Genomic DNA, 14,886 nt, shown 5'->3' with positions numbered 1-14,886 from the left:
AAGAACTTTAAAAACAAAATGCTTGAAAAACTAAATTCAAATGTACCATCGTGGGTTAATTTAAAACAGCTGTTTCATCTAAGCCTCCTGAGTGTCAAACATAAACAGTGCATAATAAGCTATTCCTGGAAGTTATTTTATAAAGTGAGAAATCAAGAATCAAGGGAGAATCAATATAAATAAATGTCTAAATCAATAACTCTAATGGAAGAAAATCATCAGAAAAGATCAATTTTTGGTTAAAATCTTAAATTTCAGAGATGTGATCATACATTTATCATATATTTCTACCAGTAAACCCGGAAGGATTATTAATTATTATTACTCCCAAGGATTATTAGTGTCATTTGATTTGTTTTTCTGTGTTTGATTTTCTGTATCGTAGTTTTTTTCCTCGTGTGCAGCGCTTTGAGTGCCTTGTTGCTGAAGGGCGCTATATAAATAAACTTGACTTGACTTGACAGATGAAAAGCAATGGATCCATAGATATAGTGTAGTTAATACCTGTCCATGCATTGTTGGCAAATGATAAACAGGTAAAGGGGTTGAATGGGTGGTTTGATATAGATATAGTGATTATATATAGTCCGTAGATTGGGTTATGTTAAATTAATTCAGATACAGTCTTTTAGTAAGACTAACCCCCCACTCTGTAGCGACCTACCCCGCCTGTGGAGTAAAGTGTAACATTGCGCTGCTGCTACTTTCAGTAATGTTGTAAAACACAGGCCAACATGTTAAAGATGATGAATTTAAAAATAATTGTGCTACTCTATATTTTCTTATTTTAGTATTTTGTAAATAAAAATAGGAACTGTGCCCCGCCCTCCCCTGCACAGATCCAGTACTTCTTTGGTCTCTTCAGTATAAACCTCATGGTGCGCTGCTAAGTCCTGTCTGCTGTTTTCTGCTGCTGTGTGCAGTGGGCAGCAGTCCCTGCCTCGCTGTTTGTCAGCAATATTTAGGCATCCCTCAGGGAGCCGTGGCAGCTCTAATGCAAGAGGATAGGGGTGAAAAGGATGGAGGATTAGATAAGCAGAAGCAGGCAGGGGATATATCTTCCCACTAGCTTTGTCTCCAGGATACAGTGGCAGGAAAGGAAAGTTTCAGGCATCTGTGGAGCCACACGGGAGGCCCATTAAAGCAGAATCTCCTCCCAGTCTGACTTCCTCAGCTCCACAAGGAGCTCACCTGGGAACATGATGGGATCTGCATCTACAATACCTTTTCTCTCATTGTGAGTTCTTACCCCCCTCATCCACCAATCCAGCACTCCTAGAGCCCTGCAGGAAACTAGTGCCAAGTCCCTGCTGCTTTGTCTCCGGCTCTTGATGGGTCCCCAGTTGAATCCCATCCATACGTCAGAGGCAGCTGCAAAGACAGAGAACACTCCCTCACCAATAATACCACCAGCTTCTTCTCTCTGTCTGCACCACACTGTGCCATCCGTTTATATCCCAGAACTGGCACTGGGATGTACTGAAATAGAAGCTGCACAGAGTCCTGAACATGTTGGCGAGCACTGGGGAATCCCAGGAAGTTCTGAATTAGGACTGATCTAAATTTTAAGGAGGTAAAATCTAAAGGCAGAAACTCAGAGCGCTAACAACCGGAGATCACATTTCTGTAACGAAGAGGAGTTTCATTGCAGGAAGTGGACCCAAAGAGCAAACGTTCAGGTTCTAAAAGAAAAAACTATCTCAGGAAATGCTGGCCTAAAGTTTTAATGACCAATATTTTAGCTCTGCAAACCACCAGGTGTTTGTTTTACCTGCTGAAAAACGTCCTTCCCTGCAGCTGGAGATGAGGTTTGGAGGTTGAGGTGGTTTTCAGGCTGTGTTGGTGACAGCATGGGGGAGATGTGCTATGTGGGAAGACGGGACCTCACCTGCCTGCTGTGGGTTTAGGCTCCTTCATTGTTGCTGCCTGGGCAGGACCAGGAGGGTCCAACCAGAGGTATGTTTAAAGTTAAGCTGATTTTTCATTGTTGTTCCATTTTTCAATTATAGCTGCCTGTTTTTATCCATATCTCAGCTATTCCCTGCTCTGAACACAGGATCCATTTCTTTTCAGAGCTTCTTAAATATCACTCTGTTGCTGTTTTGTTTGATATCAATTATAAATTAACAGTCATGCTTTGTTATTCCCGAAACAATCAATCTATCCTGTATCTTCATGGTTTTGTCTCCTGGATGACAACAGCACACAGAACTAAATTTATCTCACCTGAGCATGGTACCAACAAAACATTTGAAATTCCAGCCTGATGCTTTCCGGTTGTAGCGAGATGTTTGTAAAATTAAAATCTTTCTCTGGAGCTCATGGCATTACTAATCAGACAAGAAACAATTCCTCCTTAAAGAGGGCTCTGTGTTCCCTGGTTTTATTATAATAGTGATGATTATTACTGTATTCTCCTAAACCTGCATGGGGCAAAAACACTCCATCCATACATTCTTTATTCCTGCTTATCCTTGCAAGATCTCGGTGGGGCTGGTGACTACATCTGCCACAACCGACTGGAGCAGAGACACAAAGAGAACAAAGAAGCACTGATCCAGGAGTACTTTCTATGGGAAGGAAAAGTAAATGTTAATGGATGTAGCTCCTTTAGTTGTTTCATCTAGAAAGAAAGAACAGATAAACTCTGAGCCAGTTTTCAAGGTTAGAGTCTGAAAGAGAGCACATAGAGTTAGTCACAGTAGAAGCTCAGTCAGTAGCCATGTCTAGGAGAGAGAAAGGGTTAAACACTAAAAGACAGGGCCATGTGGATCATCTGTAGAAGGTGAACATTAAGTTGTTGCCAGCAGAAGCTTGAACGATGCCCCTCTCCAGAAAGGTGTCACAGGTAGACACAGAGTCAGGCCAGGTGTAGCTTCTAGGAAGAGAAAAGAGAGAACAAAGTCAAAAGCTGAAATAACAGCAAATAATGCAAAATTGGAGAGTAGTGTGAGAATGTAGCGAAGAGGGTGAAAGTGGTCATTATGTCCTCCAGCAGCCTAAGCCTATATCAGCATAACTACAGAGATAGTTTCAGTTCAGATTATTTAGTTAAACGGCGTTTATTTACAACAATGTCGTCTCAAGGAACCCCACAAAGGGTCCTGAACAGCTCGGGGCCGCCGGGGAGGCCAGACCAAACCACCGAGTGCCAGAGCCAGGCCACCCCAGAACGGGCCACGTGTAGGGGCACTAAGTAAAATGATAAACTGGTAGTTTGTCCATCTAGAGACCACTGATGGTCATTGTTATACTAAAAACCACAATGATTGGGATACCTCTCTCTGTCAGACTGATTATAACCATTGGAAAAGAAAAGGGGCCATACAGGTAGCAGAAATGGAGGGTGTGTTTGCACCTCAACCATAACTGAGCCGGTTTAGGCTAAACCTGACTCCCCCTTACTCCAACCAACAGGGAGGGAAGAAGACGGAGGTAAAAATAAGGAAGATAGCTCAGGATAAACTAAGCCACTCTAACTATAAGCTTTATCAACAAGGAAAGTTTTAAGCCTAGCCTTAAAAGTAGACAGGGTGTCTGCCTCACGGACTAAAACTGGGAGCTGGTTCCACAGGAGAGGAGCCTGATAACTAAAGGATCTGCCTCCTATTCTACTTCTAGAGACTCTAGGAACCACCAGTAAACCTGCAGTCTGAGAACAAAGTGCTCTGTTAGGAACATATGGACCAATCAGATCTCTGATGAAAACAACATATTTCTCTCAATTTTATGTGTTCAAACACTGAAGGGACTTGTACACAGAAACCATTAGCAGTATGATTTGTTACACTTCATTACAATAATTAATTAGGACAACTTTAGCTACATTCTCATATTGGATACTAACGTTTGGGCTTCCCAGAGAACTTTGACTCTCCCAGTTGGAATTCTTACATGCATGTTGGACAATCAACCTAACATGCATCTTTTTTAACTGTGGGAGGAAGCTGCTGTAGCTAGAAGGGAAAGCATATAACCTCCACCTGGAAATGTCCTGGCCTGGATTTATACACTGGACCTTCTTGCTGCAAGGCAGCAGGCCTAACAACTGAGTTGCACGACTTCACAGTCTTTATTTGAAGCAGCTTATAAACGTCTAATTTATGTCAATAAAGATTTAGACTGCAAAGTCTTTTATTATGTGGAACTTAAGTTATGTCCACTGGCAAAAGAACAGGGACTGCACACTGGCTGAATGCTGCAAGGAGGCTAGGAGCAGCTTTATTACTGGTTGCTCATCCCTAAGGCTGAAACTGATTACTGAGATGTCCAGGACTGTTACATCATCTTGTCATATTCATCCCCCGTTGTTGTTGTGGGCTAATCATCACATGGAGGCACTGGGCTGTTTTCCTCCTGCAGATAGAGATTAGTCACTTGAAAACAACTTATCGCATTTATGTAATAATGTTGGGAAGGAATTATTTTTCTCTTTTTCTTGTTGCCAATTAGATAAAAGCTGCTGATGGAACAAGTTCAAGGTGCTGCAAAAGTATTTACACCCAGTTGTTCCCATCACAACCACAAAACTTCATGGTGTGTTATTAGTTTTAGGTGGTAAACCAACACAGCAATGTGCATTATTGTGATGAGAAAGAATTTATATGCAGTCGACCCTACATCAACACACCTTAATGCAATCCAATCACAGAGTCCACCTGTGTCTAATTATTATCTCAGTTCGAATGGAGAGGCCTCAGAGGTTTGTTAGAGAACATTAGAGAAAAACAGCATCGTGAAGACCAATGACAGCACCAGACAGGTCAGGGGTGAAGTTCTGGTTCAGTCTAAAACAGGGTTAGGTTCTGGAACAAGATCCTGACCTTTGAACATCATCCAAAGTTCTGTTCAATCCTTCATCTGAACACGGAGAGAGGATGGACCAACTGCAGGCCTACCAAGACATGGACGTCCACCTAAACTGGACAAGAAGAGTATTAATCAGCGGAAAGGCCCATGATAACTCTGGAGGAGCTACAAGGATCCACACCTCAGGTGGGAAAATTTGTTGACAGGACGTATTAGATGTTATTTCCACAAAGGCTTTTGTCGAAGAGGGTTGAGACAAAGCTATAAGATGAGCTGTTGCCGCAATAGCATGATCCATACACAGGGTGGTTCAAACCCATATCAGATCATTCTTGTGTGATCAGCTATAAGGTCTCGAAATTGATGCGCAAGTGGGTTAAAACTGTCCCACCAATATTATACCTCTGATCTACCTCAGGAGGTAGTAACACACCTGTAACCACTCTGAACTGTCATTTTGGGGAGGAGTCTGACAAAGCAAAGACAGCAGAAGCAACTGTTCAGTCTGCAGGTGTCCACAGAACAGTTATCCTCCGCTATCCTCCAGTGTCCTTCTAATCTGAGAAATATATGTTGATCAGCAGAATCTGGTGCAATTGATAATATGCTTAGGCCATGCACAAAAATGTTGTGTCTGTTTAAAGTTTCAAACGCATTTAGAAGGCATGTATGAGGATCTTGACACAGAGCTCAGTCATGGGGAGATCCCTGCAGGTGAAGGCTGTCAGTCTCAAGCCACAGCAATCTGATTCTGTGAACTGTGAGGTCATACAGCCCTGCTATCAATTGATCACCTTGCATGATGTGAAAGGACAAAGTAATCTTTGTGTAGATATGATGAGAAAAGAGGTACAAAGTGCTTTACAGGAACAACAATGGAACAGTGAAAACGAGCAAACATGTGAAAGAAGGTGATCTGCTCAGATAAGACCTACCGAACATTTTAGCTACATATAGAACATTATATGTGGTGGAAAACGAAAACATCAACCAGAGATCAGCCAGACAGTAAAACATGGTGGTGGCAGCATCATCTGGGGGAAGCTTATCTTCAGCAGGAACAGAGAAGCTGGTCAAATTTGACAGGAATATAAATGGAGCTAAATCCAGGACTATCCTGGAAGAAAAACTGTCAAAGACCCCAAAAGACTTAGAAGAAACGATGTTTTTATTCCAGTTTTTTAGACTTTTTATGCAAAAAAATTCAAAACAGTGTACTTTTTGTTGCTTGCAATGCACAATTATACATTGAATTTTGCGGTTGTAACGTGACGTACTGGAGAAGATTTTAAAGACTGGCGTTTTTCCAGTTAAAACATTACGTTTTTAACGCCGTTCTTCTGATGTTACCTTCACTAAAAACATCTAAAATAGAAGTTATTACATGGAGAACGATTAGATTTACAGGTTGACTACATGAGACGCCTTCGTTGCAGAAGCTCTCAGTCATCTTGAGGTCGAGCTGTCTGCATGTTATTTACTGTTTTAAGTGCGCTCCAGCACTGCGGTCAAGCTGCGTCTAGCCCTCCTCTCTCCACTCCTCTCTTTCTTTTCTGACCTGCTGTTCGGTCATTATTGGCTTGTTGGAGGTGGAGGGACATAAAAAAGACCTATATCGGTCCATCCACAGCTGTCAGCGCCAGGAACCCGAACAGGTGGCTCCTCCAGGCGCGGACACCGTCGACAGCTTGTCGCGCTCGCTAATCTCCGCTCTGACGACAGCGCTTTACCCGGTGCGCGTAAAACTGGGAGTGCGGGAGTTTGGGTTGGGGATTCTCATCAGTCATCAGGATTTTACTTATCGCCGTCGATTCAGCTGAGTTGGAAATAATGACTTTTTCCTGGATTTTATAATTTTCTCCTCCTGTGACTTCCAGCTAAAAGACTGAGTGAAATACAGCATGCTGCCAGAAATAAACAACAAGGTGAGGCGCAGTTGGGAAAAAACTATTGACACTGTTTTTATTAGGTTGACTTCATTGTTCGTGTTTATAACGTTAGTTGAAAAGAAGAAAGGTGGATTCTTCTAGAATTGTTAATGTAATTAAATAATCTAAGAAATGAATGTTATTGATTTAATATTCCAAAGCTCCGTGTCATTCATATTCCTGTTTTCTATAAGGTAAAACTGGATGTGATGTGGGCTGTTTCTGCCTAGATACAGATCCAATATTCAGATTAATTTTGTTTTTGGATAAACTCGACAGGTGAAGCTACAGCTGGAACTGATCTCTGACTTTTTGTGTATTTAGAGTGAAGTCTGTCTACGTTTGGAATTCATTTTAGTCTTTCATCTCCTTGTTAAACCATTTCCATGAAGATTTTAAAGTTCTGCCCTTTGCTCCTGAACACATGCCAAGTTATGATGACAAATCTGATCCATTTCTATTTTAGTCGGTGTTTAACCTAATTTATTTCAGTGTTTGTTGTGCTGACAGATTCCATAAATCTAAATGCGTTCTGGTGTGTTTTTCACACCATACATGGGGACTGATTAAATTTAACCATTGCTGTTATAAGATCTTAAAAGACTAAAACTCATGTTAATTATACAGCCTGATCAGCTTTAGAAGCATCATCTTGACCTCCTGGTCACAGTTGGTTGGCATCAGAACACAGGTCATGACCTGCTGTAGAGACGATAGGATAGGCTGATTTTACTCCGATAATTAACCACCTGACAGATGATAGTGTGAGCGTTTTACAGTTTGTTGACATTTACTCTGGTTCCCATTTTATTGCCTCGGTTTGACCTTCTTACCAACTGACCCCTCTGGAGATGAAGCTCCTCTCATACATTTCCAAGGACCATCCTAGATCAAGCAAAACCCTGCAGCTACATGGAAAAAGTCAACATTACTGAGGCTTTGATTGCACCTGTTTTCTCTTTAAGCAAAAAGGTATCAAACAACAGCATTTTGGCAGAATTTGCACTAACATGTCAGCCACTGTGTTTTAACCTACCTGAACTTAGAAACGTGATGGATTTCTGTTAGATTCTGGGAGCATCTTTCACTGTTTAAGCTGCAGCACTGAGACAAAAAGCTGACATATTTCCCTGCTGCTCTGATTGAACTACATGACTCACTGGTGCTAATCTGTATTCATATGAGCTATATATGGTCAGATTTCATTTATCTGTGACACCTGTTCACCTGTTGAGCTGTCAGCGGTTTGGTGCCCATTAGACAAGCTTACAGCAGATCTTCACAGGTGATGTTGGAGCCAACCAGCCACAGTGACCTACATGGCTCCTGCTGTCACACACTGAACCTCAGAGGTCATAACACAACTACACTGAACCACTAGTTTAACTTCCTGACTGAACAATTACAGGCTCTCCCATTGAATCAGAACACAATTAAAAGTTAATCTATTTCATAATTCAATTCATAAACAAACTCATAGTTATTTTTTGTTAAATGTGGTGATTATGGCTCATAGCTGGTCAATAGTAAATATTCAACTTCTTAGAAAATGTGAAAATTATCAGACCAATAAAAAGGATTTTTCTGCAGAAATGTTGCGCCCTGGTGAAGACTCCCGACTCCACAGATATCCACAAAAGCCCATCCTTAAAGAAGTTAGTACACGGAGTGCTTTATGCCACTTTAATAATGAAAAGTTGAGTGGAAGGAAAAGGTGTGGTAGAAATGCTACAAAGTTTTGCAAAACCTGATTTCTTTAAAGTGTGGCTTTTTAGATTTTTTTAGCTGTAAGCCATATTCAATAATTACTGGAAATGCATTAATAAACACCTTATTTGCAGAGAAGCACCTGTATATCAACTTTAATTGGAAAATAGAAGTTGGGGATTTCTGCATTCATTGTTACAGATTTAAAGGATTGAATTGGAATGTAAGTGAATTTTAATGTTTGTTTGTTTCTTTGAATATATTTCTTCATAGAAATTGGTTTGTCTTATAAAGTGCCTTGAGATGACATTTGTTGTGAATTGCTGCTAAATAAATCAACTGAAATTAATTGAATTTAATTAAAGAGCAGCTGTAGGAGGTTACTTTATTATCCAGCTGAAAAATCTGGGGTTTTCACCTTTCAGTTTTCTTTAATAGCATCTCAGTGGAATTGGGATTGTTTTGCTAAGGCCTCCGGTCAATGATAAAGCCTTTGAGATTACGATGGGGAAGCTCTTTCCTATGCAGCACCTGTAAACAGCACACCACACATCCTGATCAGCCCCTCCCTCTTTCCATGCCAAAGAGGTAGACTGAGTTTAGCACGAATATCCACATGAAGATAAGCTTTTATTCACCCATATGGTGTCACCCACCAGAGATGCACGCTCGCCCGCTGATTAATAAAGCACGTGTAAGCTGGCTCGGAGCTGCATGGCAAAACTGAATCACTCTAATGTGTTCATCAGTCTTCTTTTCTTCCTTTTCTCTGAGACATCTAGATGTTTTGGTGCTTTTCTTTAACAAGTCCTGTCAAGTTGATCTCCAGCGTGCTCGGGCACGTGTTCTGCCTTCTGCAAGCACATGGATGTGCGCATGAACAAACTGGAGGGAGCATGGAGAGGATCGTTGTTGCTGGGTTTTTGCAGGAGTGATCTATTTTAGGATCACAGTACATTATTTTTACTAGCCTGGTTATAATCCGGCTCAGATGCCCAGAGACTGTGGGTTGCTAAAGAGACTGGAGAACCAAGTCAGCACAAACACAAGCAGTTTGATCATTATTTTACCCAGGTGCTTTGGTCAGTTAGATTTACTGGAGGACAGTCTATTTAACTGGATTGATGATCCTATCATTCTGTGCAGAACTAAAACAAACATAAAGGTCACAGTTCTTTTATATTCTTTGATATTTCTTTTTGTTTGCAGCCATCTGTTTCTGATTTTCTTGCACCTTTTCATTAAGTTGCTCCCATTTCTCCCACAGACGTCACGGCCGGAGGCGTTCCCTCACCCTCACAGACTCCCAGCAGAAGGCAGCCGTATTGGAACAAATCGACCCTGTTCACAGGTCAGCGCTTCCTCTCTGCATGATGCTGCTGCAGCCAACATAAACCAGAACATGTTGTAAGAACAGGAGCATCTTTTGCATTTTGTGCTGAAATCAGATGGGCCATACCATAAGTAAAAAGCTTCCTCTTCATCCTCTTTCCACACACGTGTAATTAACATCCATAGAACGGCTTCTTAGGCTCAGCAAGTGTCACAGTTAATACTTAGACTCTTTGGATTATTGACAGAGAAGCTCGTCAGCTAAAAGGACAGCTGGTTCTCAACAATTAACACCATGTGTTCTTACGAAACTGTTAATGCAGCCACATGTGTACATGCACATGATAAGCTGCTACTGATTCAAAAACGTCATATTAAAACATCATGTTCTTTCAGACAGGTTGCCTGTTGTGGCATGTGCTTGTGACTATATTTAGCACTATCTCCATGCGTCATAACCAAGTTAGCAGATCCTGCTGCAGGATGCAAGATATTGAATTAAATATTATAGAAATCTACTGTAGAGGAAACATTTTGTGAGATTTTTTGAATTATTCAGAGCAAAGAAGTTGTAGGAGTGCACTACAGACAGACATGAGAACGTTTCCTTTTCTCCAGAAGACCTGGCATGGGACAAGAGGGCTAATTTTGTCCATCATTGTAGGAACTGAGCGTCGCATGGCTGCAACACATGTAATCGTGCTACGAGAGCAATCACTGTGTCAGTCAGAGAAAAGCTGGCTGCTGTGCTCCACCTTCCCCCACAAAGACCACAGACAGTCCCTGTCAAAGCCCAGACTGGTGAGGCTTTGTCCCCATGTTACTCTCACTCTGATCGGTAATTCCAGCCGCTACCTGCCAGGGGGGTCCTGGACACCTGAGCCTCAATGATGGGGGTAAAACGTTAGAGAGAAACCAACCTGATGAGAAACAGGTTGATCGAAATCATAAAGAAGAGACTTCTCATAGAAAGAGGGACAATTATACTTAACACGATGTTCCATGCTGCAGGAGGAAACTACGGCCCCTGGCATTTTCTGTGGCACCTCATAAAAAAGGACCTTAAGTTGTAGGAACCGTATGATAACAAAATGTTGGGATTTTGAATGGATAAGTTACTTTGGGGGCTGCATGGTGTCACAGATAGTAGCACTGTTGCCTTGCAGCAAGACAGCCCTAGGTTTTACTCCTCGGGAGTCTTTCTGCATAGAGTTTGCATGTTCTCCCCATGCATGTGTGGGTTCTCTGCGGATACTTCAACTTCCTCCCACAGTCTAAAAACATGACTGGTCTCTTTCAGTTGCCCTTAGGTGTGAATGAGTGTGTTCATGTTCGTTTGTCCTGTGTGTCTCTATGTTGCTCTGAGATGGGCTGGTGACCTGTCCCCTGCAAGATGGATGGATGGATGGATGGATGGATGGATAGATATTGGATCCAGTAACCGACCAGTGCCTGATTTGCGGAGCTAACAAATTTAATCCGTTTAAAGTTTGATCAATCAAACTTTCTTTATATCTTTTCACACCATGTTTGTTATCTCTTTTTCTTGAACTGGTATTAATGTTTCAATGTGCCTTTTATTATTCCATATCATAACAATGTTAAGAGTTTCTATGACTTACAGAAGTTCAGCTCTGGTTTGGGGTCCCTGCCTCAACTTGAAACACCAGTGGTCCAGGTGGTGGTCAGCAATGCCAAAAACCAGCATCAACAGTCAGACAACATCCTGCCGCAAATCCCCAACAAAGGGGGTCAAAACAACTATCAAACGGTGAGACATTCATTCATAAGACACATGTAGGTGGTAGCAGCACCAGCACAGTAGCATCAGATCATTCAAAGCAGCAGATCAATTTCAAAACATTTTCAACAATCTAAACATACTTTAACTTTTTCTTTGTTGCATGTGTTGTTTAGCTCGTCGAGAGGTCAAAGCCAACACAACAGTTCACAATGCGATACAGTGCAGCAACGGATAAAGCGTCCATGTCTCACAACAGCAAAGCTTTTGGCAACAAGCCGGAGACGGAGACAACATATGAAGGACAAAGGTTGCCCATGTCACCTACAGGTGTGTTAGTTTGGATTAAAGATGTACCTGAATTACAGGCACTTAAAGACAAGCTGTCATATTTTCATTAATGTGTAGGTTGTTTGATGCTAACAGGTTACCAGCAATACTTAACCCCCTCGCACTGAAAATAGTACCCTGGCATTGAGAGAAACCGATCCTCAATCCTCTGCACTTGGCTGAGGTGTTTAAATGTTACAGTGACTCATGGTGTCCTCCTCTTCTACCAACTTCCTGCTGCAGAGGCACTAAATAACTTCAGCGAGCGCCTGACGGAGTTTGAGCAGGAGGAAATCAATGACTATGCAGAGGTCTGGTACCTGGGTCTGGGCTCCCAGAAAATCGAGGGTTCCCAGGGAGCGGTGCAGAACAACGGATACGATGACGAGCACGGAAGCTACATCAGGGTAATGTTGCTGAAGCTGCATTAAACAGGTTTATCTGTTACATTTAAAAAACAAACTCACATCCAGCATATTCCTTAGGGGATGCAAACACAGTGTATAGATATCAGTTCATATCTGGTAAAGTAATCTACATTTACTCTGGGTTTGCTTCCAAGATGAACTGTACTAAATGCAAACTTTAAACCGGTGTTATATAACTTCAGTTCACAACAAATATCAATTTAAGGCTCTTTAAGAGACAAAAAGATACAATTAACATGAGGCTGTGAATTGAGTCCAAATTCAGTTCAGATCATTATGGTTCTTCCCTCCGAGCATCCCAGTAATCAGAAACAGATCAGTTATAACAGTACAATTAACAGTCAAAATTCAGTTGATCATGAAATGTTGGTTGGTAGAACTATCTATAGAAGGAAGCCTGGATGACTTATTGGGTACTGAATCTCTCACAGTGAGCAAGTATGTGGTAACAGTGGAAAGGAACAACTTCATTTTAACAGGTAGGAACCTCCAGCAGTTCCTGGTTCATTCAGAATCCCTGCGAGATGAAAGAGTTAATGGCAGTATTAGTACCATAAAGGGCTTCATCCAGGATAGAAACACAGCAAAACGTACAAGCACAGAGCCGGGAGTACTTTCTACAGGAAAGAAACCTAAAGGCCGTGCACATAGTTAGTAGCTGCTATGGATTTGTTAACAGTTTTCTTGAGATGTAAAATGTACGAAGACACACACACACGCTGGGAAACAATAATAAAGAGAGAACATCTAGTTAATGGCAGCAGCATCACTGGCTTCAACCAGGAATAGACACTCATTGAGCACTGAGCCAGGAGTCCTTTCTGTGACAAAGAAAAACAAAGAATTTATATAGCTAACAGCTGGAATAGTTCTGTTTACAGCTTTATCCAGTAAAGAGATGCGGGTAAACACAGAAGCACTGAGCCAGGGGTACTTTCTGTGGTTAATGGTAGCATTTGTTCTGTTGTATGACTCTTTCCAGAAAAGAGGCACGGCTAAACAATGAAGAACTGGACTGTGCATTGGCATGACCTTAGCTCAGCAGCTGATTGCCAGAACCCAGAGTTTGGCGGGCTTTGTTGTTGAATAAAGACTGACCCCTGCTGAGCTCACAGACCCACTAACCAACAGGCTTCAAAGTCTTCTGTAAATTAGACTCGTGACTGGCAGCTGCGAGTCATTAGCTGATCTTTGATGAATGAGCTATTCACAGCTGAGTGACTGGCTATTATTTGGACTTTAAATGTCATTTGAACTTTATCCTGTTCTCTGGCAGTTAAAGCAAAGCCAAATAGCCAATAGCTAAATATGATATGAATATTATATTATTATATTACACTGAGAGGTTATAATAAATACATTGTTTGGGATTTGCGTTTCCATGCTATAAACAGGATGAAGCAGGTTTTGAAAATGGGATTAATAAAATTCTGTATATATTTTTAGTATATAATTATAGTACATATTATAGTACATAGTGTTGTTTCTGTTGTCCTCCAGGTGCTGCATGATCACATTGCATACAGATTTGAAGTTCTTGAAGTGATCGGAAAAGGCTCTTTTGGGCAAGTTTTAAAATGTCTGGACCACAAGAACAACGAACTTGTTGCCATCAAGATGATACGCAATAAGAAACGGTGCGTGCTCACATTTCCATCTTCTGGTCTGTTTGGATTTTTCTGTTAAAGGAGAAACGTTTAAGTATGCTCCTCATTAACTGCTTTCAGAAATATTCTACCTCTCTACACACTGAAGAATTAATTACTTGTGACAAATCGAGAGTAATCTTTTCGCTTTAAACCAACATCTGATAGTGTTGTGAGATTTTCCCACATGCTTGCACCATGATCGTTTTACATTTTATAGTCTGCCAATTTGTTGAGACCAGATTTAGCCTGATGGAAGTCAGTGCTTCGTGGTGTTATCTTACCTTTCCTTCCCCACTGAGAATGCCTGAGTCCTGTTAGTTAGACCCACGAGTCTTTGGGGTTTTCCACCACTTCAATAATGCAGAAAACAAAATGGGTGCAAAATGCCATGGATTGCTTCAGGGGAACTCTTCACTGTCTAATGGGCTGAACGATTTTTTACTTAATTTTGTCCTAAAGCGTCTGCATTCAGGCTTCTGTGTATTAATTTGAGCCCTAATAAAACATGTTTTGTTTTTTTTATTTCAGGATCTTAACAGTTTATATATTTTTGTGCAGATTTCATCACCAAGCTCTAGTCGAGCTGAAGATTCTGGAAGTAATAAAGAAGAAAGACAAAGACAACCTGCACAACGTCATTCACATGAAGGAACACTTTTACTTCCGGAACCATCTTTGCATCTCCTTTGAGCTTCTCGGGTTAGTATGAACTCAAACAAGCTCGCCTTCACAGGAGACACTAAACACTTTAATGAATAATTGATCCTCTAATTGGAGGTGTGTCACCTTTAACACTCTTAGTCCTAACCCTAATGTCCACACCCAGTTCTCTCTGGTTCCTAGTTTTACTGGTAACTGTACTAACGAAGGAGTTATTTTCTTTGTATCTAAAGCCATCTACCTGCTAAACTGCCGCTAATATCTATTTGAAGGGATGAAGTTTAAGGTGTCACTTGGGCCAA

At 41.3% G+C, this 14,886-nt stretch overlaps 1 protein-coding gene across 5 annotated transcripts in view; it reads left to right on the top strand.

The window, feature by feature from the left end:
• Nucleotides 1–14,886, top strand: part of dyrk4 (dual-specificity tyrosine-(Y)-phosphorylation regulated kinase 4) — a 31,749-nt gene that overhangs the window by 12,401 nt on the left and 4,462 nt on the right. The window contains exons 1-8 of one of the 5 annotated variants that reach the window (XM_047346778.1): nt 6,279–6,734; nt 7,589–7,709; nt 9,712–9,795; nt 11,401–11,547; nt 11,694–11,847; nt 12,091–12,254; nt 13,776–13,912; nt 14,483–14,623. In XM_047346778.1, coding sequence (XP_047202734.1) covers nt 7,650–7,709; nt 9,712–9,795; nt 11,401–11,547; nt 11,694–11,847; nt 12,091–12,254; nt 13,776–13,912; nt 14,483–14,623 — 887 coding nt within the window. In that variant the 5' untranslated portion in view covers nt 6,279–6,734; nt 7,589–7,649. Of the gene's footprint in view, nt 1–1,502; nt 1,957–6,278; nt 6,735–7,588; nt 7,710–9,709; nt 9,796–11,400; nt 11,548–11,693; nt 11,848–12,090; nt 12,255–13,775; nt 13,913–14,482; nt 14,624–14,886 lie in introns of those variants that run through there. The other 4 variants (XM_047346772.1, XM_047346789.1, XM_047346784.1 and 1 more) reach the window with 4 other exon arrangements.

This window comes from Girardinichthys multiradiatus, chromosome 2 (genome assembly GCF_021462225.1).
Source record: "Girardinichthys multiradiatus isolate DD_20200921_A chromosome 2, DD_fGirMul_XY1, whole genome shotgun sequence".
Taxonomy (NCBI): Eukaryota; Metazoa; Chordata; class Actinopteri; order Cyprinodontiformes; family Goodeidae; genus Girardinichthys; species Girardinichthys multiradiatus.
Note: the sequence above shows the minus strand (reverse complement) of the source record. Positions and strands in the feature narration are given on the sequence as shown.